This window comes from Anthonomus grandis, chromosome 7 (assembly GCF_022605725.1).
Source record: "Anthonomus grandis grandis chromosome 7, icAntGran1.3, whole genome shotgun sequence".
Lineage (NCBI taxonomy): Eukaryota > Metazoa > Arthropoda > Insecta > Coleoptera > Curculionidae > Anthonomus > Anthonomus grandis.
This window is the reverse complement of record NC_065552.1, coordinates 27,899,644-27,915,743: the sequence shown is the minus strand read 5'-3', so window position 1 is coordinate 27,915,743 and position 16,100 is coordinate 27,899,644. Positions and strand designations below refer to the sequence as shown.

Below are 16,100 nucleotides of genomic sequence, written 5' to 3'. Positions count from 1 at the left end.
ATCTTAGGTGTCATATAGTCACTGCTCATCAGGAGAGAACATTGCTGTATGGCTTTTGACCAGATTTTTGTATGATCGGTCTCTTATCAGCCCGCAGTTCACCAAGGACATGTAGCCTTCTGCACCTTGAATTTCACCATAAGGTTCAGACGAAAGGCTCAACAGACTCTTTAGTCAAGCGCTTTAGTTGAGGCTGTTTGCATGAAACCCGTTATTCTTAGGCATGCACGGTGTCGTACTCTATCCAGTTGAGCTCGAATTTTCATTTTCTCCATGCACAGTCGCCAAATGATAACCCCGTATGTGAGAAGAGGTTTGACAATATATAGGTAGATCCAGATACACCCCAGGTGCTACCGAGAGCCCTTTTGCAGGCCCAAAGCGCGTAGATGGCCTTCTTAATTCTGATGTCGTTATGATCATACTAAAAGAGTTTTTCATACTAAAAAAGAGAGAATCTAATGTGATTCCCAGAAATAGAACTGTCCTAGGGTATACCAACTACACACCTCCGAAAGGCACAACAGGTGGTGTGCCATAGTAAGAGCTCAATTTTTTTGCGGTTGATGCTTTGGTTCTACGAATGGTACTATTTTTCCACTATATGCAAGACCAGCATCATTGGGGCCCTGCATTGTGGCGGTGTTCTTCCTTGGGCAAAGGATTACCAGATGGTCAGCGTAGGCCTGTCTGAATAGGTCAGCCTATTTAAATAATTGGTTAGTCTGTTACTACTACACTCCAGAGGGTTGGGAAATACTCCTCCCTGTGGCCTTTATCCATCTCACCAGACAGAGTTCTGATCCGTAATATTCGAGTTCTCGGCAGATTATTGCGGAAGAAATTTTTATCGACTTTTTTTCATTCGTATTTAAAAAAAAACAGTGATGCGCTAATAAATTCTAATATTAGTAGAAAATTTAAATATAATAAAAGTAGGAAATGTATTTTTTTACTTCCTCTTTTTCTGTCTTTTCATGTCTTCTTCTGCTTATCATATATTTCTTTCATGTCTCTTCTTTTTAATCAATTGCAATTTTAAATGGTGAAACTAAATAGAATTAAATTTTTTTTGTGTTTTCTTCATTGTCCTATTTTCTATATTTCCAAATTGATAGGGTCATTCTAAGACAATTTAATACTTAATACCAAAAATATATAATTAGTTAAAGTTGAAGTAATGAATAGTTTGAGGTACTTCTTCTAAAAAAAATATAAAGAGTGTTTTTTTTCGTTTGTCGTGCTTTTCACCATTGTTTTACCTCTTTTGTCCCATCTTGTCTCTTTATTATTCTCCTTTTATCCCATCTTTTTTTTCTTTCTGATTCCTTTTAACCACAATTAACGCTAAAATAAGAAAAGTATATGCTATTGACAATATCTGTATCTCTTATATTAAATCTACTTAAAATACAACCCAACATCTTTCTTCAGCTTCTTAACATACTTTTGATTTTTTTTTACTTTTTGCTTCTTTATCTTTTTCTTATTACTCTTATTTTATATAATTTTCTCATATTCTTTTTTTTCTCTCCTTTTTATTTATTTCATACTGTTTAATAGTAGATGTTCTTAAGCACACCCAACAAATAAATGTCAAACATTACAAAATGTTTTCAGCGTAACACTTCGAGATGTAAACGACAACAAACCAGATCTAATAGTGGACAAGACCTGCATTAATATTACAGAATTTCATGAAGCTGGCCAACCGATAACGATCATAAGATCTTCCGATAAGGATGATCCAGAAACCTTAAATGGACAAGTAAGTAATTTTCCTGAAAAAAATCATATTTGGTTTAACACGATATTGCAGGTAATAATAGATATCGCAGATGGCAACCAGGACAATTTATTCGAAGTTTACCAAATAAGTGAGTGGTCCGTCCAAATCAAAACTACAAAATCGCTCAGGGGAAAACATGGCAACTACAGCCTGGTGATCCGAGCTCAAGATCTAGGAACCCCTAGTTTTTTAGTCGAAGAATTACTTCATGTTTGCGTTATGGATTATAACGATCATCCTCCTGTATTTGTGTCACCTCCGCATAATTCTACTCTAAGAGTACCAGAAGTAAGTTAGAATCTAGTTTATACATTTCTGTGGTTCAATCAGATTTGTTCTTTAGAATGCCACGGTGGGCAGTTCCTTAGTTCAAATAATAGCCACAGATGAAGACACCGGTCTTAATGGGGCGGTCAGGTATAGATTAAAGTCGGATCCAGCGGGTCATTGGAAAACTTTTAATTTGCAACCAGTGTCTGGCATTTTGGAACTGAGGTTACCGTTGAATAGGAAAAAACAGAAAATTTATGATGTAAGACTGTTTCTATTATCTTCAATATATTTTTCAAAACTTCTTTATACAGATTCGCATTGAGGCATATGATTTGGGAAACCCAACGTCATTAAGCTCTGATCTTGATTTAACGGTGTACGTTCGTGATATTAATGATTATCAACCACAGTTTATGCAAGATGAGTTTGTTGTTGAATTTACTGGTGAGATCATCAATTTCTTTAAGACTCTTTATCTTTTTTTCTTATTCTCCTTATTTTTTTGTTCATCTCTTTCTTTTTCATTTATTTGAAGCGGCTATTTATAAAGAAACTATATTTTTAGAAAATAAACAGCCTGGCCTGGAAATCAAAAAACTCCCAGATACAATCGACCGTGATGAATTTGATTATACCTCCACACCTTCCCCAATTTGTTATTTTTTAGTGGGAGGAAATGAAAACGGTTTATTTAATCTACATCCGTTAGAGCACACTTTGCAAGTAAGTTACTTACTAAAATAATTGCACGTATACATAAATGTATTTCTTAAGATAACAAAGCCGTTGGATCGTGAAGAGATGGATAAACATCTTCTCTTAGTGAAAGCTACTGAGGATTGCTCTTACCCGCCAGAACCCAGGAACTTTTTTGATTCAGATGATGATACTCAACTAAAAGTGGTAGTTAAGGTTCTAGATGTCAATGATAATCCTCCTAGGTTTGTCAGAAGAGTGTTTACAGGTAGGTATTTAAGCTATTTCAAGTATTTTTACCATAAAGATGTAATTTTTAAGGTGGCGTCAGTACTGCCACTGTTTTTGGTACAAAATTCATGTCGGTTAAAGCAGAAGATCCGGACTATGGAAAAAATGCTTTGGTGTATTATTATATTATTGGGAATGTACAAATGACTTTAACTGAAGGTAAGGTAAAAAAATGGGAGGATTAATTAAGTATTAGTTTTCTTATTTTCCTTTATTTATTTATTTATCTATTTATTAACAGTATCCACCAATTTTACAAAAATAAAATAATACAAAAGATACTAATATTAATACAACTTAAGCTAGATCATACTAAAACATAAACCAATGTCACAAATTAATCAAAAGAAACATGTTTGTCACGAGTCACTAATGAATTTGAGAGAACTACTAAAACTACTAAAAGAAACGAGCAAGTCAAGACTATACTTATCAAAAGAACGTTGCATTCTGATATCTTCATTATGATATTCTTCTTCGTCTTTTCGATCTTCTTTTTCGCGTTATTGTGTCTTTACTACCTGTTTCTTCACTAAACGCTTCAATGATATGTTCCTTTATAAAATGATCCGATTTTACTTATTTCAGTGTATGTATATGTATACTATATATATTTTTCTATAAAATCTTATATAAAAAATCTATAGAAGCATTTTTGGCTAACTTGAAAGCATCAGTTTCCATTATTTTGTTATACAAAAATATGAAATACATAATTTCGGCTACTATGCGGAACTTCAGAGATGAAAAAGATCACCCTTCTAACGCATTGGCGGATTTGAAATATTCTTCACTTTGTATAACGCTCAGCACCTTGTAGTACTCTTATCTTAAGTTCTTCATCTGATCATCAAATGTTTGAGTGCTGAACTCGTTGGCAGAATGTAAAACTCCAAAATCACTCGTCGTAATTCTTCGAAGGAAGCAACAAGATGTTTTAATTGTCTTTTTGTTTGGTTTCTCTATGCAAACAGCTAAAGAAATAATTATTCTACTGTTCCCTAAGCCTTATTACTGCGATATTTGGAATAGCAATTCTCTTCTACATCTTTTGTTCAACCAATTACTTTCAGTGAGTATTGTTTCAACCTATGGAAAGATAATCATTCTTGGCTATATTTAAATATAGGAAAGTAGGTACAGTCACTATACTAAAAATGTTGGACATAATTGTCAGTGAGATCCTTACATACAATAGACTGTCTCAGGAGCAACTTATAGGTTGATAATATTTATATTGATTTTCCAAAGGCATTCGATAAAATTATATTTAAAAATATTGTTGTAAAAATTAAGTAAAGGTTTGGTGAAAAAAATTATAGGATGGCTGGGAAGTGTATTCGCTTAATAAAAGCAATGTATCAGAAATGAAAAATGGACAAATCGCCAAATACTTCACAAAGTTCATGTCTGGCTCCCTTTTACTTAATCTCTTGTGATGTTAAATATCTCTGAGATTGTTTGAATTTAAAAAGATATGGTCATTTCAAGTTGTTCTCTGGCTTTTTTTGGCTTTAAGAAATCCTGATATTTGAATATACATTAATGAAAGATAAAAATGATAAGGGAAGTCAGCGAAATAAAAGATCTTGCATTTATTTTTGATAGTCATATCATACAGTCAATCATAACAAACAGTTTTTAGAAAATTAGATTTGATTGGGATTTCCAGATGAATCCAGAATTTCCAGATCTATAGAAATTTAATCGAGTCTATATAATTTATTTATGGGGTTTCATAACGCGTGCATATTGATAGACTTAAGATGAAGTTTGACTGGTGATTTCAAGAATGGAATATAGTAGTCAGAATCTCAATGATGAACAACTCAATGATCTTAGGATTTGTGATTTACTGTCCTATAAAAATTTAATTATTATTATTATTATTATTATTATTATTATTATTATTATTATTAAGGTTTTTGGACAGTGTTAAAGGGACAATTCCAGTGGATGAAATAATATACATTATCTTGCCTCCATTGTTGTTTTATCTCGTGAGCCAGATCTGCGTATTTAGCAAGTTTAGTGTGTGTCGTTTCTAGGACATTATTGGTATTTGGCACTGCTATATCAATTAGAAAGGTTTTCTTTTGAACTTTGTTTATTAAGATTGTATCTGGTCTATTTGAAGTCAGCGTCCTATCGGTCAAAACAGTTCTATCCCAGTAGAGGCGAAGGTCGTCATTTTCAAGTACAGTTTCTGGTTTGTACTGGTAATAGGGGCAAGTTTCGCCATTTAGCTGATAAAGTTTTGCCAGTTCTTGATGAATAATTTTTGCCTCCCAGTTATGTCGGTGCAGATATTCAGTAGCGGAGATGTGCATCCTGATGTTATATGTTGAATTGTCTCCGGTACGCGCAGGCATTTTCTACATCGATCGTCGATTACTTTCTCATCTTTAGTAATGTACTTAAGGTAATTTCTTGTAGCAATCACTTGGTCTTGTATAGCCATCATAAAGCCTTCAGTTTCAGGAAATAGATCTCTACGAGTCAACCAGTAGTTCGACGTTTCATAATCGACATGTTCGGCATTAAGTTCGTGAGGATGCTTTCCGTGTATTGCCTTCTGCTTCCGTGTGTTAACTTTAATGGCTGTGTGCTCTGATCTTGTTACAGTAATGTGTTCTGCTATACCTGCACGGAGATTCAAGGGTATGTATCCGTTATCCGCTAGCACTACTGCTCTATGAAGAGAAGAGGTTTCCCTCATAGTGAGGAATTATTTCTAAAGATCTGCTACCTGTTTTTTGAAGAGAAAAGAAATATCAGTTAGTTCTCTGCCACCCTTGGATCTGGGAAGAGTAAGGTGTGCTCGAAACGTCGTTGTTCTGGTCTACCTCTCAATCTCCTCTATATCAGTCTTTGTCCACCTAATGACTCCAAAAGAATACATTAAGACAGGGATAGCGTAGGTATTAACCGCTTTAATCATGTTCTTACCATTCAGTTTAGTTTTTAAAATTTGCTTAAGACGATTGATATATTCCTTTTGGAGGTTCTGCTTCATTTTCTTGTGCTCTGTATGGGCTGACTGATGTACGGCCAAGTACTTATTGATGTCTTGTGTTACTGAAACCAAACCTTATAACACATATATTCAGTAGATTGGCCTCTTTAAAAAATAAAGTACTTAGATACTTCACATTCTTAAACAAAATTACTTTAATGATATATTTTTGTGAAACAAATAGGGGAGACAAAGCGTTTTTACATACAGCATCCCAAGCTGAAATTCTATGTCATTATTGGTTCTACAAGAGCCTGATATAACATCCTTGACATTGTAAAAGACACCAATAACTTTGTCTTTGCCTGCTAATGACCCTTCACACCTCAGTCAAAAGCCTCAGCACAATTCCGATCTCGAAGCAAAATAGCAGTATCATCTGCAAAGCGGACTATTTTGCCACATTTTATGATGATGATCACTTCTTAGATAGTATTGATATGCAGGAAAAAGAATCGGATCCAGGGCTATACCCTGAAAAACTCCACACTCTATAATTTAAGCTTTACTGAAGGTATTTTTTAATTTTAAAACTTGAATACGGCTAGTGACGTACGACTCAAAAAAACTTAATAAAGTTCCCCTAATAGAAATATTTTCAAATTTTCATCAAAGTAGAGTGCTATGTTCCGCCGTATCAAAAGCCTTTAATAGGTCCAGGAAAACCACCAGTGGCCTATATCCATCATCACAATTCTCAAATATAAACTCTGCTACTTTAGAAACAGCATCTAGAGTGCTTAGTCATTTTTTAAGCCCAAACCGAAAGTTTGAAATTAAATGTTCATTATTTCAGAAAGAGAAAATAGATTTTATTAATTATGCTTTTTAATACAATTAGTCTGTTAACCTATTAACCCCTTTTTTTTATTGCCAGACTTGTATATATGGGAATGACAATGGATGTTTCATAAATTGTAGGGTATATAATTTATATATACAGATTGCTTTTGACAATTAGAGCAGAAATTTGATCTTCTCCTCTTATAAGTGATTGGACTAAGAAACATGGAGTCTCTGTTCAATACATAATCCATTATTTTTTCTGTTAGTACTTTAGTTTTACTACCCAATTTATTAGCTATTGTACTAAATTTTTAGAAGGTCAGAAATTTTAATTCAATTTTCACCCATTATTGATTTTTTTGTAGTGGGATTTGATTTCTAAGCTTATTTACAGTCTGCCAAATATTCCTTGAATTCACATATTGTTGAGTAAAAGACTTTTTATAGAAATCAATTTTACCATTCTTTATTAAACTTGATAAGTTATTTTTATATTCTTGGTACTTATTTGAGAAAGTGGTATTATTTAGATCTAGTGACTTTTTTTAGTTTGTGCCTTTTTTTAATGGCTGATTCTCTATTTTAGGATTAGACCATCTGAGTCGTCCTCCTTTCCTGATAGAACCAGATACTGGAGAAGTGCAACTAAACTTTGATCCTCAACAAGGAATGAAAGGCTATTTCGACTTTATGGTACTGGCAAATGACACTGGAGGCCTCGAAGACACCGCCAGAGTTTTCATTTATTTATTGAGGGAGGACCAGAGGGTGAGATTTGTTCTTAGACAGCACGCTCCAGATCTAAGAGATAAAATCGAGGTCTTTAGAGAGTAAGTTTCATGTTTAGAAAAATAAATTTAACTCTAAAAGCTTTTATTGCAGTATTTTAGGTAATGTGACAGGGGCTATAGTAAATATAGACGAATTTAGAATTCATGCAAACCATGATGGAACAGTTGATAAAACTAGAACGGACTTGTATTTGCACTTGGTGGATCGAAAAGATAATTCTATATTAGAAGTTGCAGATGTTCTGAGGCTTATCGATCAGAATACTGAAAAACTAGATGATCTTTTCAAGGTGATAAACTTTTAAAAAATGTATTCTCTGAATAACACGTTGATTTTTTAAAGGACTTCAATGTGTTGGATACACAACCAGGAGAAAGACTGGTGCTTCAATCAAAACTGGAAACCGCTGGAACAACTTTTTGGCTCAGCGCTTCATCTTTGTTTCTTTTTCTGATGCTTTTGCTTGTACTGATTCTGTTTGCTACTCAGAGGCATGCGTATCAGAGAAAACTTAAGGCTGCCACCGCTACTGCTTATGGTATTGTCATTTTTACTATTATGGTCTGTACACATATGCAAACTTAATATTTTGCTCAAAGTGTATTTTGTCAGAAAGTAATGTAGTATAATTCAAATTATTTTTCTTATATTAAGATGCAGGGTACTTATGTACTGTAGAGTTTTTTACCATTCGTTTACTAGTAGTAGTAGTTTAGTAGTTTACTAGTAGGTGTGAATTAAAACATTCGATGAACAAATCGCAATTATTATGGTAGGTGTAGGTACATAATTAAAAAATTACCCCTTTGAAGAATTTCATTGGAATTCTCTGAAATCTTTTCTTACGGAAGAAAAGAGATATTAGAAAAGTCTCCTTGCCTTATGATAAATACAAGAGATCTTGAACAACAAAATATATTAGGGTTTTAAGGGCGTAGATGCAAGAACGTAGGACCTGAAATTTCTCTTTTAGTTCCATTTGACAGGTGTATAGATGAATGCTGTGCCATTTACAAAAAAGAGTTCCTCATAAATCTGTGGTAAACAATCAATATCTCGTAAAAATGTCCTTTTTTATCGCTAGGACCCGTCAATTTTTTTGCAAAGCATATTTTGCAAAAAGAATTATACAGGGTGTCTCAAAAGAGCTTTGCGAAAAATTTTTTTTAAAATCTCAACCCAAATTTTTTGTTGCATTTTTGTATTGCCCTTGCAATTCTAAACATTTTTTATGTAGCATATGCTATATCTAAGTTCAAGCGTTTTAAAGTTATTCTCATTTAAAATTTGAAAATTTATTATTTCGGCATAACTCCTTAGTATGTTTTGTATTTATGACGCGGTAAACAAAAGAATAATTAATGTGAAAAGTTATTATCGTTGATAGTTCAGTGTGTATTTTCAAAATACTATTTTGGTAACTTTTCACTAGTTTTGCGGTCTGCCTTTTGTAACACTAAATTACATTAATATTCGGCTTACTGAGACACAGCGCATAGAAATATTGATGATGATTGACTACTGTTATCGAGTTAGAACCCATCAAGAATTTCGTGAGTTATTTAATCAAAAATAACTCAATATATCAACTCAAGACTGTTCGAGTTTTTCCTTTTAAGTTTTAAATTATTTAAAAAATAAATAGCGGCAATCTGTGTATTAAAGATGGCATTAACAGCACAACTGACTGAAAATGTTAAACGCTAATGCCGTGAGAGCGCGTCACTAGTGATGCTTCAGTAGCGTATTCCATGCTACTTACATTATTTAACTTCACATTATACATACTTTTTCTCTATTTTTTTCCAATAAATATGATTTTTCTTTGCTCTTCCTGCTTGTACCGGGTGTCCTATTTTCGTGTGTTTTATGAGGTTTCTCGATTATGAAAAGACATAGAGAGATGCGGTTTTCGCGATATCATGCTGCTTTTTAACTAAAGATGCAATAATCAGATTTGCCTAAACTATCTTAGCACTTGTGAAGTGTTTAGGTATTTTTATTTTAGTGTAGAAACACTTCGTGGAAAGTCGGTCTCTTTAAGATGTTTAACGATGAAAAAGACATATGAATGATACTGTGTTTTCGTAAAATTCTTATTATTGATGACTGAGGTATGCTCGATTCTAATGCTACTTGCCTTGCCTGGTAGATATTCTTTCAAATTTACCATTAAATATACCAAAGCCACCACTCTTGCTCATACGGATCCAAATTTCTTGAGATTTTGTGTAATTTTCTCGACAGTACTTTGTGTTGGTTTCTTTATCACATTCTTCATAAATAATAAATTAAATTAAATAATCTAAATGTGTGTAACTTAATCGTGCCGGCATGATTTATTATTGACAATTTGCAAATGATAAATGGCCAACTGATACAAGTTAGGCAAACCGTATAGTATTTTTACGCAAAAAAAAAATTAAATCGCTAATTACAAACTTTCGAATGAGGTATCTTATATAGAAAGTTACCCTAGTTTATTCTTAATGCTGAATATGATTAATTCATAAAATAGCAGATTTTCGTTTCAGAAAAGTCACTTTAGATGGTTTTTTAATATTCTTTACACGATATACACAAAAAGTTCCTAGATTCTAATGTTGAATCCAAAAATGCCTTATATAGGGTTTCATTTAAATCAACGAAGTTGACACCTACTTCCATAACCGAAAGTGCTCTTATCTTGAAAATGTTTTAGCCGAGTAGTCCTCATTGACTTAAGTATATTGTTAAATTTTCACATTTTTCCTAAATATAGTTTTCCCACAATCGATCGATACGGTTACTGGAGACTTAACCTGTAGAAAGACAGATTATAGAAATGTATCAATTTAGTACTATTTGCCAGTCTTAAACAATATTGGTCATTAATCATAAAGCCATGATGAGGAAATTTAAATTATGAGGAGAGTAATAAAATTAAAATATATTGCACAGGAAAGATTGTCGTAAGACACTCTAGATTAATTTAAATAAAATACCACATCTGGCAGAATACTGCATAATATGAATTTCACCCTTTTCTTCGGCTGAATACATTACATCTCTAATTTCATTGTTATTATTTGTCAACCATTTTACCACAAAATTAAAACTAAGATTTGGCTCGCTGTCATTATATTTTCAAGAAAATAGATTATTCTAATAAAATTAAATATTGGCCTAAAAACCTTCGCTGCATTAGAAAGTGTGTAATTAACTAATAAATTAGATTAAAATGAAAAAAAAATGTGTGGACTTTCACTAAACTTTTTTAAAAGAGATTTTAGTACAATCGATTTTTAATTAGCGCAGTCGGTAGGATTGTCAAAGATCAATATATCGCCTATTGATTCTTTTGCTTTTACAATTTACAATTACAAAACCACAAGTGTACTAATTGAAGTAAATACATCGTGAATTTAACTGGATAGTATCACAAACCCAGAAGGTTGATACCACATTGACCAGTTTCGCGAGGATTTGGATGAAATCGTCACCTGTAAACTTTCGTTCTTATATATATAGAATCCTTCCGACTGCGCTAATTAAAAACCAGTAGCACTAAAATGTCTTTTTAATAAACACAATTTATTTATTTTTGATTAAATTTGAACTTTCATTAATACTAGCATATTTTGCGTACGTAATATAATATTTTTAATTTATTAGTTAGGGCAGATTCTGAGATTGATGGACGAAATCTGAGCATTCTAAGCGGAAGAGTACCAAACACCAATAAGCACAGCATGGAGGGAAGCAACCCAATTTGGTTAAAAGCTTACGAAAATGAATGGTTTAAAGGACAAGATAATTTAAGGTAAGGAGCATAAAATATTTCTAGAGTTTTTTTATAGTTCGTGTTTTACATAAATTTTAGTACTACTTCTGATCGTGACTCTCTGGACGAAAATGCGGTGTGCGAGGGTGAGTCCACGGTCTCAATAGAGCAGATGCACCAGCCAAACAACGAGGATTTTCATAATGAGAATTTGGTCAACGATTTTTTCACTGCCAGACAGAATTTGTATCATACGTTGCCGCTCCCAGTGCCACAACCGAGGAAAATGGAAACTACGGAATTATGATATTTATTAAAGACGTTATGGAGAGACTGGGGAAAGAGTAAGGTTAAGCCAATGTATAGAAATAAGTAAAAATAAGAATAAGTAACTCATAGAGTTTTTTAATAATTTTTAATTATGCCTCAATTGATTGTAAGTATTTGTCTTAGTTCAGGACAAGTAATTTAAAGTCTGACTTTTTTCCACTTTGTATAGATATAATTTTACCTAAAATAGATAAATAAAGAGATTTGAGAACTCTTTTGATGTCACACCTGCCGTTTTTATGTTTCTTGCCAATTCATTATTGTAATATATAGTTAATTTCATTTTAGTTTTATTTTTAAGAATTTGTAAAAAAGCGTCTTAATAAATTGTACAATTATTAATGCCTTAATTATTATGACTCACCCTATTGCCTTTTTTTGACGTTCTGCTTAATTTTTTAAATTGACTACTGATTTTTTTTAACTTATTTTTAACGCTCGAGAGACTAACGATTAAGCAATTTTTTCACTTCTTCATAAAAATGTAGTAAATTTTTATACGTAACCAGTAAAGTTGATATAAATTCATTTCTTATTCTTTGCATCTATTTAATCACATTTTATATACCAGAAATATATTATACCATCACCAGTTTTCATACACATATTTAACTTTTAATGATAACCTAAAAAAACTGGAGGTATGGATATATTTTTTATAAAATCTCACGTAAAGCAAGATATTTTATTTCCCTAGGAAAGTACTCCTAATGGATTATCCTAGGAAAAAAATGAGTATATAAGGTTCCTTAAAAAGCTGGATCCCAAATGTCAATGTAGATAGACCAAAAATAGTGTTCTAAGTCTTACCAACTAAATCATGATAGTAAAATGGTGACTAAAGAGAATTGGGCCATTATTTGCAATAGTTATTGGTCATTATAATGGCAAATAAGTGCTTAGGAAGTGCAGGCTCATTACTGGAATCCTGATTGTCATACTAAAAGATGGATCAAGTCAACTAAGCCAGTACTATTCAAAAGTTATCGGCACTTATCACTGGGCCATCACTTTATCGCCATTGCTGTATTTACCGGCAACCACTCATTATTTCTCTATTTTAACATAAGTTCAAGTTTTTTTTTAAATTGGTTAAGCTAAGCCAAAATTGTGTACACTTTTTTCCTCTCCTGCTGCCCTAATTTAACAATTTATAGCAAAAAGGGTTAAACCAAAAAAATGTTGAATTTTACTAAAATTAGCGTCGCAATTACACCCATAGTTTAGGCGACTTGTTTTATATGTACATGAAATTGATTCTGTTGGAGATTATTTTTGCTATTTTTAAATGCATTAACGTATAAAAAATATATAACAAGAAGGTTAATATTCCATTTGCCTTAAAAAGATCTCTAACATCTGCCTGTATATTTTGTTAAAAGTGATATGAATAATTTTGCGGTGCTTAAATATGCAGAGAATGGCGGTTAAGAAGTAATTGTAGTCATCAAATGAGAGACAATAAGGAAACGATAAATCAATAGGATTATAAAATAACTATCTTTAGACTTAGATCAAGCTATAGTTAGCACTCCCAGAAATCTTAGTTTTATAGTTGTATTTTGTATTGAGTTCTCTCAAGCTAAATGTCATTTCTATTGGTTTTTCTAATATAAGCAGAGTTTATGTTACACCACTCCTGAGTTCTTGATAGCGCGTATCCCAACTCGATCTTTACAAGAGCTCATCATGTTTGTTAAAATTAATTGCAATTATATCATCAGAAAAGCAAAAGCAAAGTGCCATCTAAGGTCCCCTCAAGATCGTATATAAAAATAAAAAAGAATATGCTTGAGACAATACGTGTGCATAGACCGTTAGATCCAGTACTACCGCTTATCTCAACATACTGTTCAGAAGATTGTCAAATAGGACGACACTCTCCAAAATCTCCAGCTGCAAATCCAGAAACAAGAGAAATGTTTTAGCATCAAAGATTTTTTAATGAAATTACTAAAAAAATCGTCGCCTTCGGTAGGTATTTCCTTTTTTTGCAAATTTTTAAATGGTTCTTGGGGAGGAAATTCGGCAGTACAATGTAGGGATTTGTTTTCAATTATAATGGAAAATAGACCGGTTCCTCGCGAAAAAATAATTTTAACTATGATTTCGAATTTTAAAACATCCTATTTTGTCTTCAATATTGTCATAAAAGCCACACTAAAGTGCAAGAATCTTCTATCGAACAAGAACGACTGGAAGAAACAGTTTGTGGCCTAAAAATGGATTCAACATGATCCAGTAGAAGTATTGTAGAGGAAGTGGGTATGAACCATAAAGTTGATACCAGTATTGGGAAAAATTATGGCTGCAAGTGTTTCAAATATTCCAACACTCGAGAGATATTTTCTAGAGAAAAGCGGTGAAGAATTAAATTTTGTGAAACCATGATGAAAAAGCAAAATTAAACTTAATTTTTTTTACGAAATCTTCTATTTTTAGATGAATTTTGTTTTTCGTTACATGGGAAACACAATCCTTCCGTTGTTTAATTCTGGTCTCAGGAAAATAGGCAGCTTTTTAATCCGTACCTCAAGAATTGAATGTTTGGGCTGGTTTTTTGGACACTACTTTAAACGCCGAAAAATACATTGAGTTACTGCAAAACCAAGTTCTTCTTGCCACAGAAATCTTCTATTTTCAACAAGATGGTTCATAATGCGGTTATGGTAGAAGAATTTTTAACAAATACTTTATTCTAATCCTTTTTGTTAGTGGAACTGGCGATATTAAATGGCCTCCTAATCTCCAAATTTGTTGGGGATTTTTTATTTTTAGAATTATCGTAAAGACATCATTTACAATGACCAATTTAGTAAGCAAATAAATTTAAAGAAGTTGCGAGAGAATATTGTTGAATGTGCCAACTCCATATCACCAGAAACTTTTGAAAATACGAAATCACTTTTGTTACGTTAGCTTATTGTTTAGCCAAAGAAGGGCGTTTAAGCCTAACTAATAAATTTTTATTACTTTTAGGGTCAGGTCTTTTGTCAGAGTTTATATTTTATTTTTATTAGAATAATGCTTTAATTTTCATTAGGCAATATACAATTTAATAAACATTTTGAGATTACGATTCTGTGTGAGTTGTATACTGATGTTTGTAAAGCCTGCATCAGAAAAATATTTTAGAAACGCCTGAATTTTCGCGTAGTATTTTGTTGCAAGTAATGCAGTTACCATCAAAATAAGGTGCTTACTAACGTTGTACTGAAAACAACGACACAGCAGTCGAGTATCAGAGGGCACAAAATGCATGTATGCGCATTCCCCAACCTGTATACGGAGGATGGCAACCTAAACATCCTACACTCAAAATATTCAATTTTTAAATTATTAAAAGAAAGTAACTTGAAATACTGGGCAGTTCAAATGCTACAAACGATTAATAATATGACAAAATTTAATTTAAAAATGCACAACCGACATGTTCGAGCAACTTAAACAATAAAAATCTTTTCCGTGAAGAAATCACGATCGATTTTTCTAAAACCTTAGAACATTCAAAGATCTTTCAATGTTCTAAGTCTAAAACATAATTTTCGAAGTATTTATGAGCATTTTGAGTAGGTAACAACAATAATAAAATGGTATTTTCTTTTGTTAAATTAAAAAAAATGTTTAATCTGTAAGTAGGTATGGGTACTGGGTAGTCCTTTTGATAAGTATAGTTATTAGTAAGTACATTATTAATTAGTGCTATATAATGATATGCATAGGGGTGTATAACTGTATATATATCTTAGGTTGTCCTATGGTTGGAACCTGTGATGTGACGCTCAAATTACGACAGTTTTACCACTAACCAAACGTGTCGAGAGTAAAAATAAAGAATTTTGGTTAGTGGTAAAACTATCTGGTAATTTGATGTTAGGTTGTTTGTTGAGCTTATGTATCTATTGGTTGTTTAGCGAATTTGTTTTTGTTTTTCTTTTTTGTAGTTAGACTAAAAAGTGCCTAAGTTAACAAATGTGCTACAATTAAATAGACTTAATAACATTAAATATATGTTGTACACACACAGATGTTATACATCTAGGTGTAGAACTACATTCAAATATTGTAAAACTATATTTATTTTTCTGTAATATATTTGATTTTTCGAAGCATGTCTTCATTTATTTCAAACTACAGCCTCGTACTGTGTATCAGATGCTTTTAAAAAAATTCATTCTAAAAAAATGTGTTCCCTGAAAATGGGATGATCCGACGGGTAATGTTCGTTTATTAGAGCGGTTCGTGCGAGGACCGCGTCACTGTAAATAAAATACATTACAATTTTTTTTTGCCTGTAGTGTTTATTACGATACTAATCTAAGGGCTATCAGTAATTTTTTCTATTATACAATGAAAACACACAA

General features: G+C 32.3%; 1 protein-coding gene across 2 annotated transcripts in view; it reads left to right on the top strand.

The window, feature by feature from the left end:
* LOC126738556 (cadherin-23) overlaps positions 1-11,950 on the top strand; it is a 40,406-nt gene extending 28,456 nt beyond the window's left edge. Inside the window, exons 19-30 of one of the 2 annotated variants that reach the window (XM_050443936.1) lie at positions 1,621-1,768; positions 1,820-2,077; positions 2,133-2,321; positions 2,374-2,506; positions 2,628-2,785; positions 2,837-3,026; positions 3,080-3,208; positions 7,438-7,681; positions 7,734-7,932; positions 7,986-8,181; positions 11,298-11,445; positions 11,506-11,950. In XM_050443936.1, the coding sequence (XP_050299893.1) occupies positions 1,621-1,768; positions 1,820-2,077; positions 2,133-2,321; positions 2,374-2,506; positions 2,628-2,785; positions 2,837-3,026; positions 3,080-3,208; positions 7,438-7,681; positions 7,734-7,932; positions 7,986-8,181; positions 11,298-11,445; positions 11,506-11,713 (2,200 nt within the window). In that variant the 3' untranslated portion in view covers positions 11,714-11,950. Of the gene's footprint in view, positions 1-1,620; positions 2,078-2,132; positions 2,322-2,373; positions 2,507-2,627; positions 2,786-2,836; positions 3,027-3,079; positions 3,209-7,437; positions 7,682-7,733; positions 7,933-7,985; positions 8,182-11,297; positions 11,446-11,505 lie in introns of both variants that reach the window. The other variant, XM_050443935.1, reaches the window with a different exon arrangement.
* Positions 11,951-16,100: the final 4,150 nt, after the last annotated feature.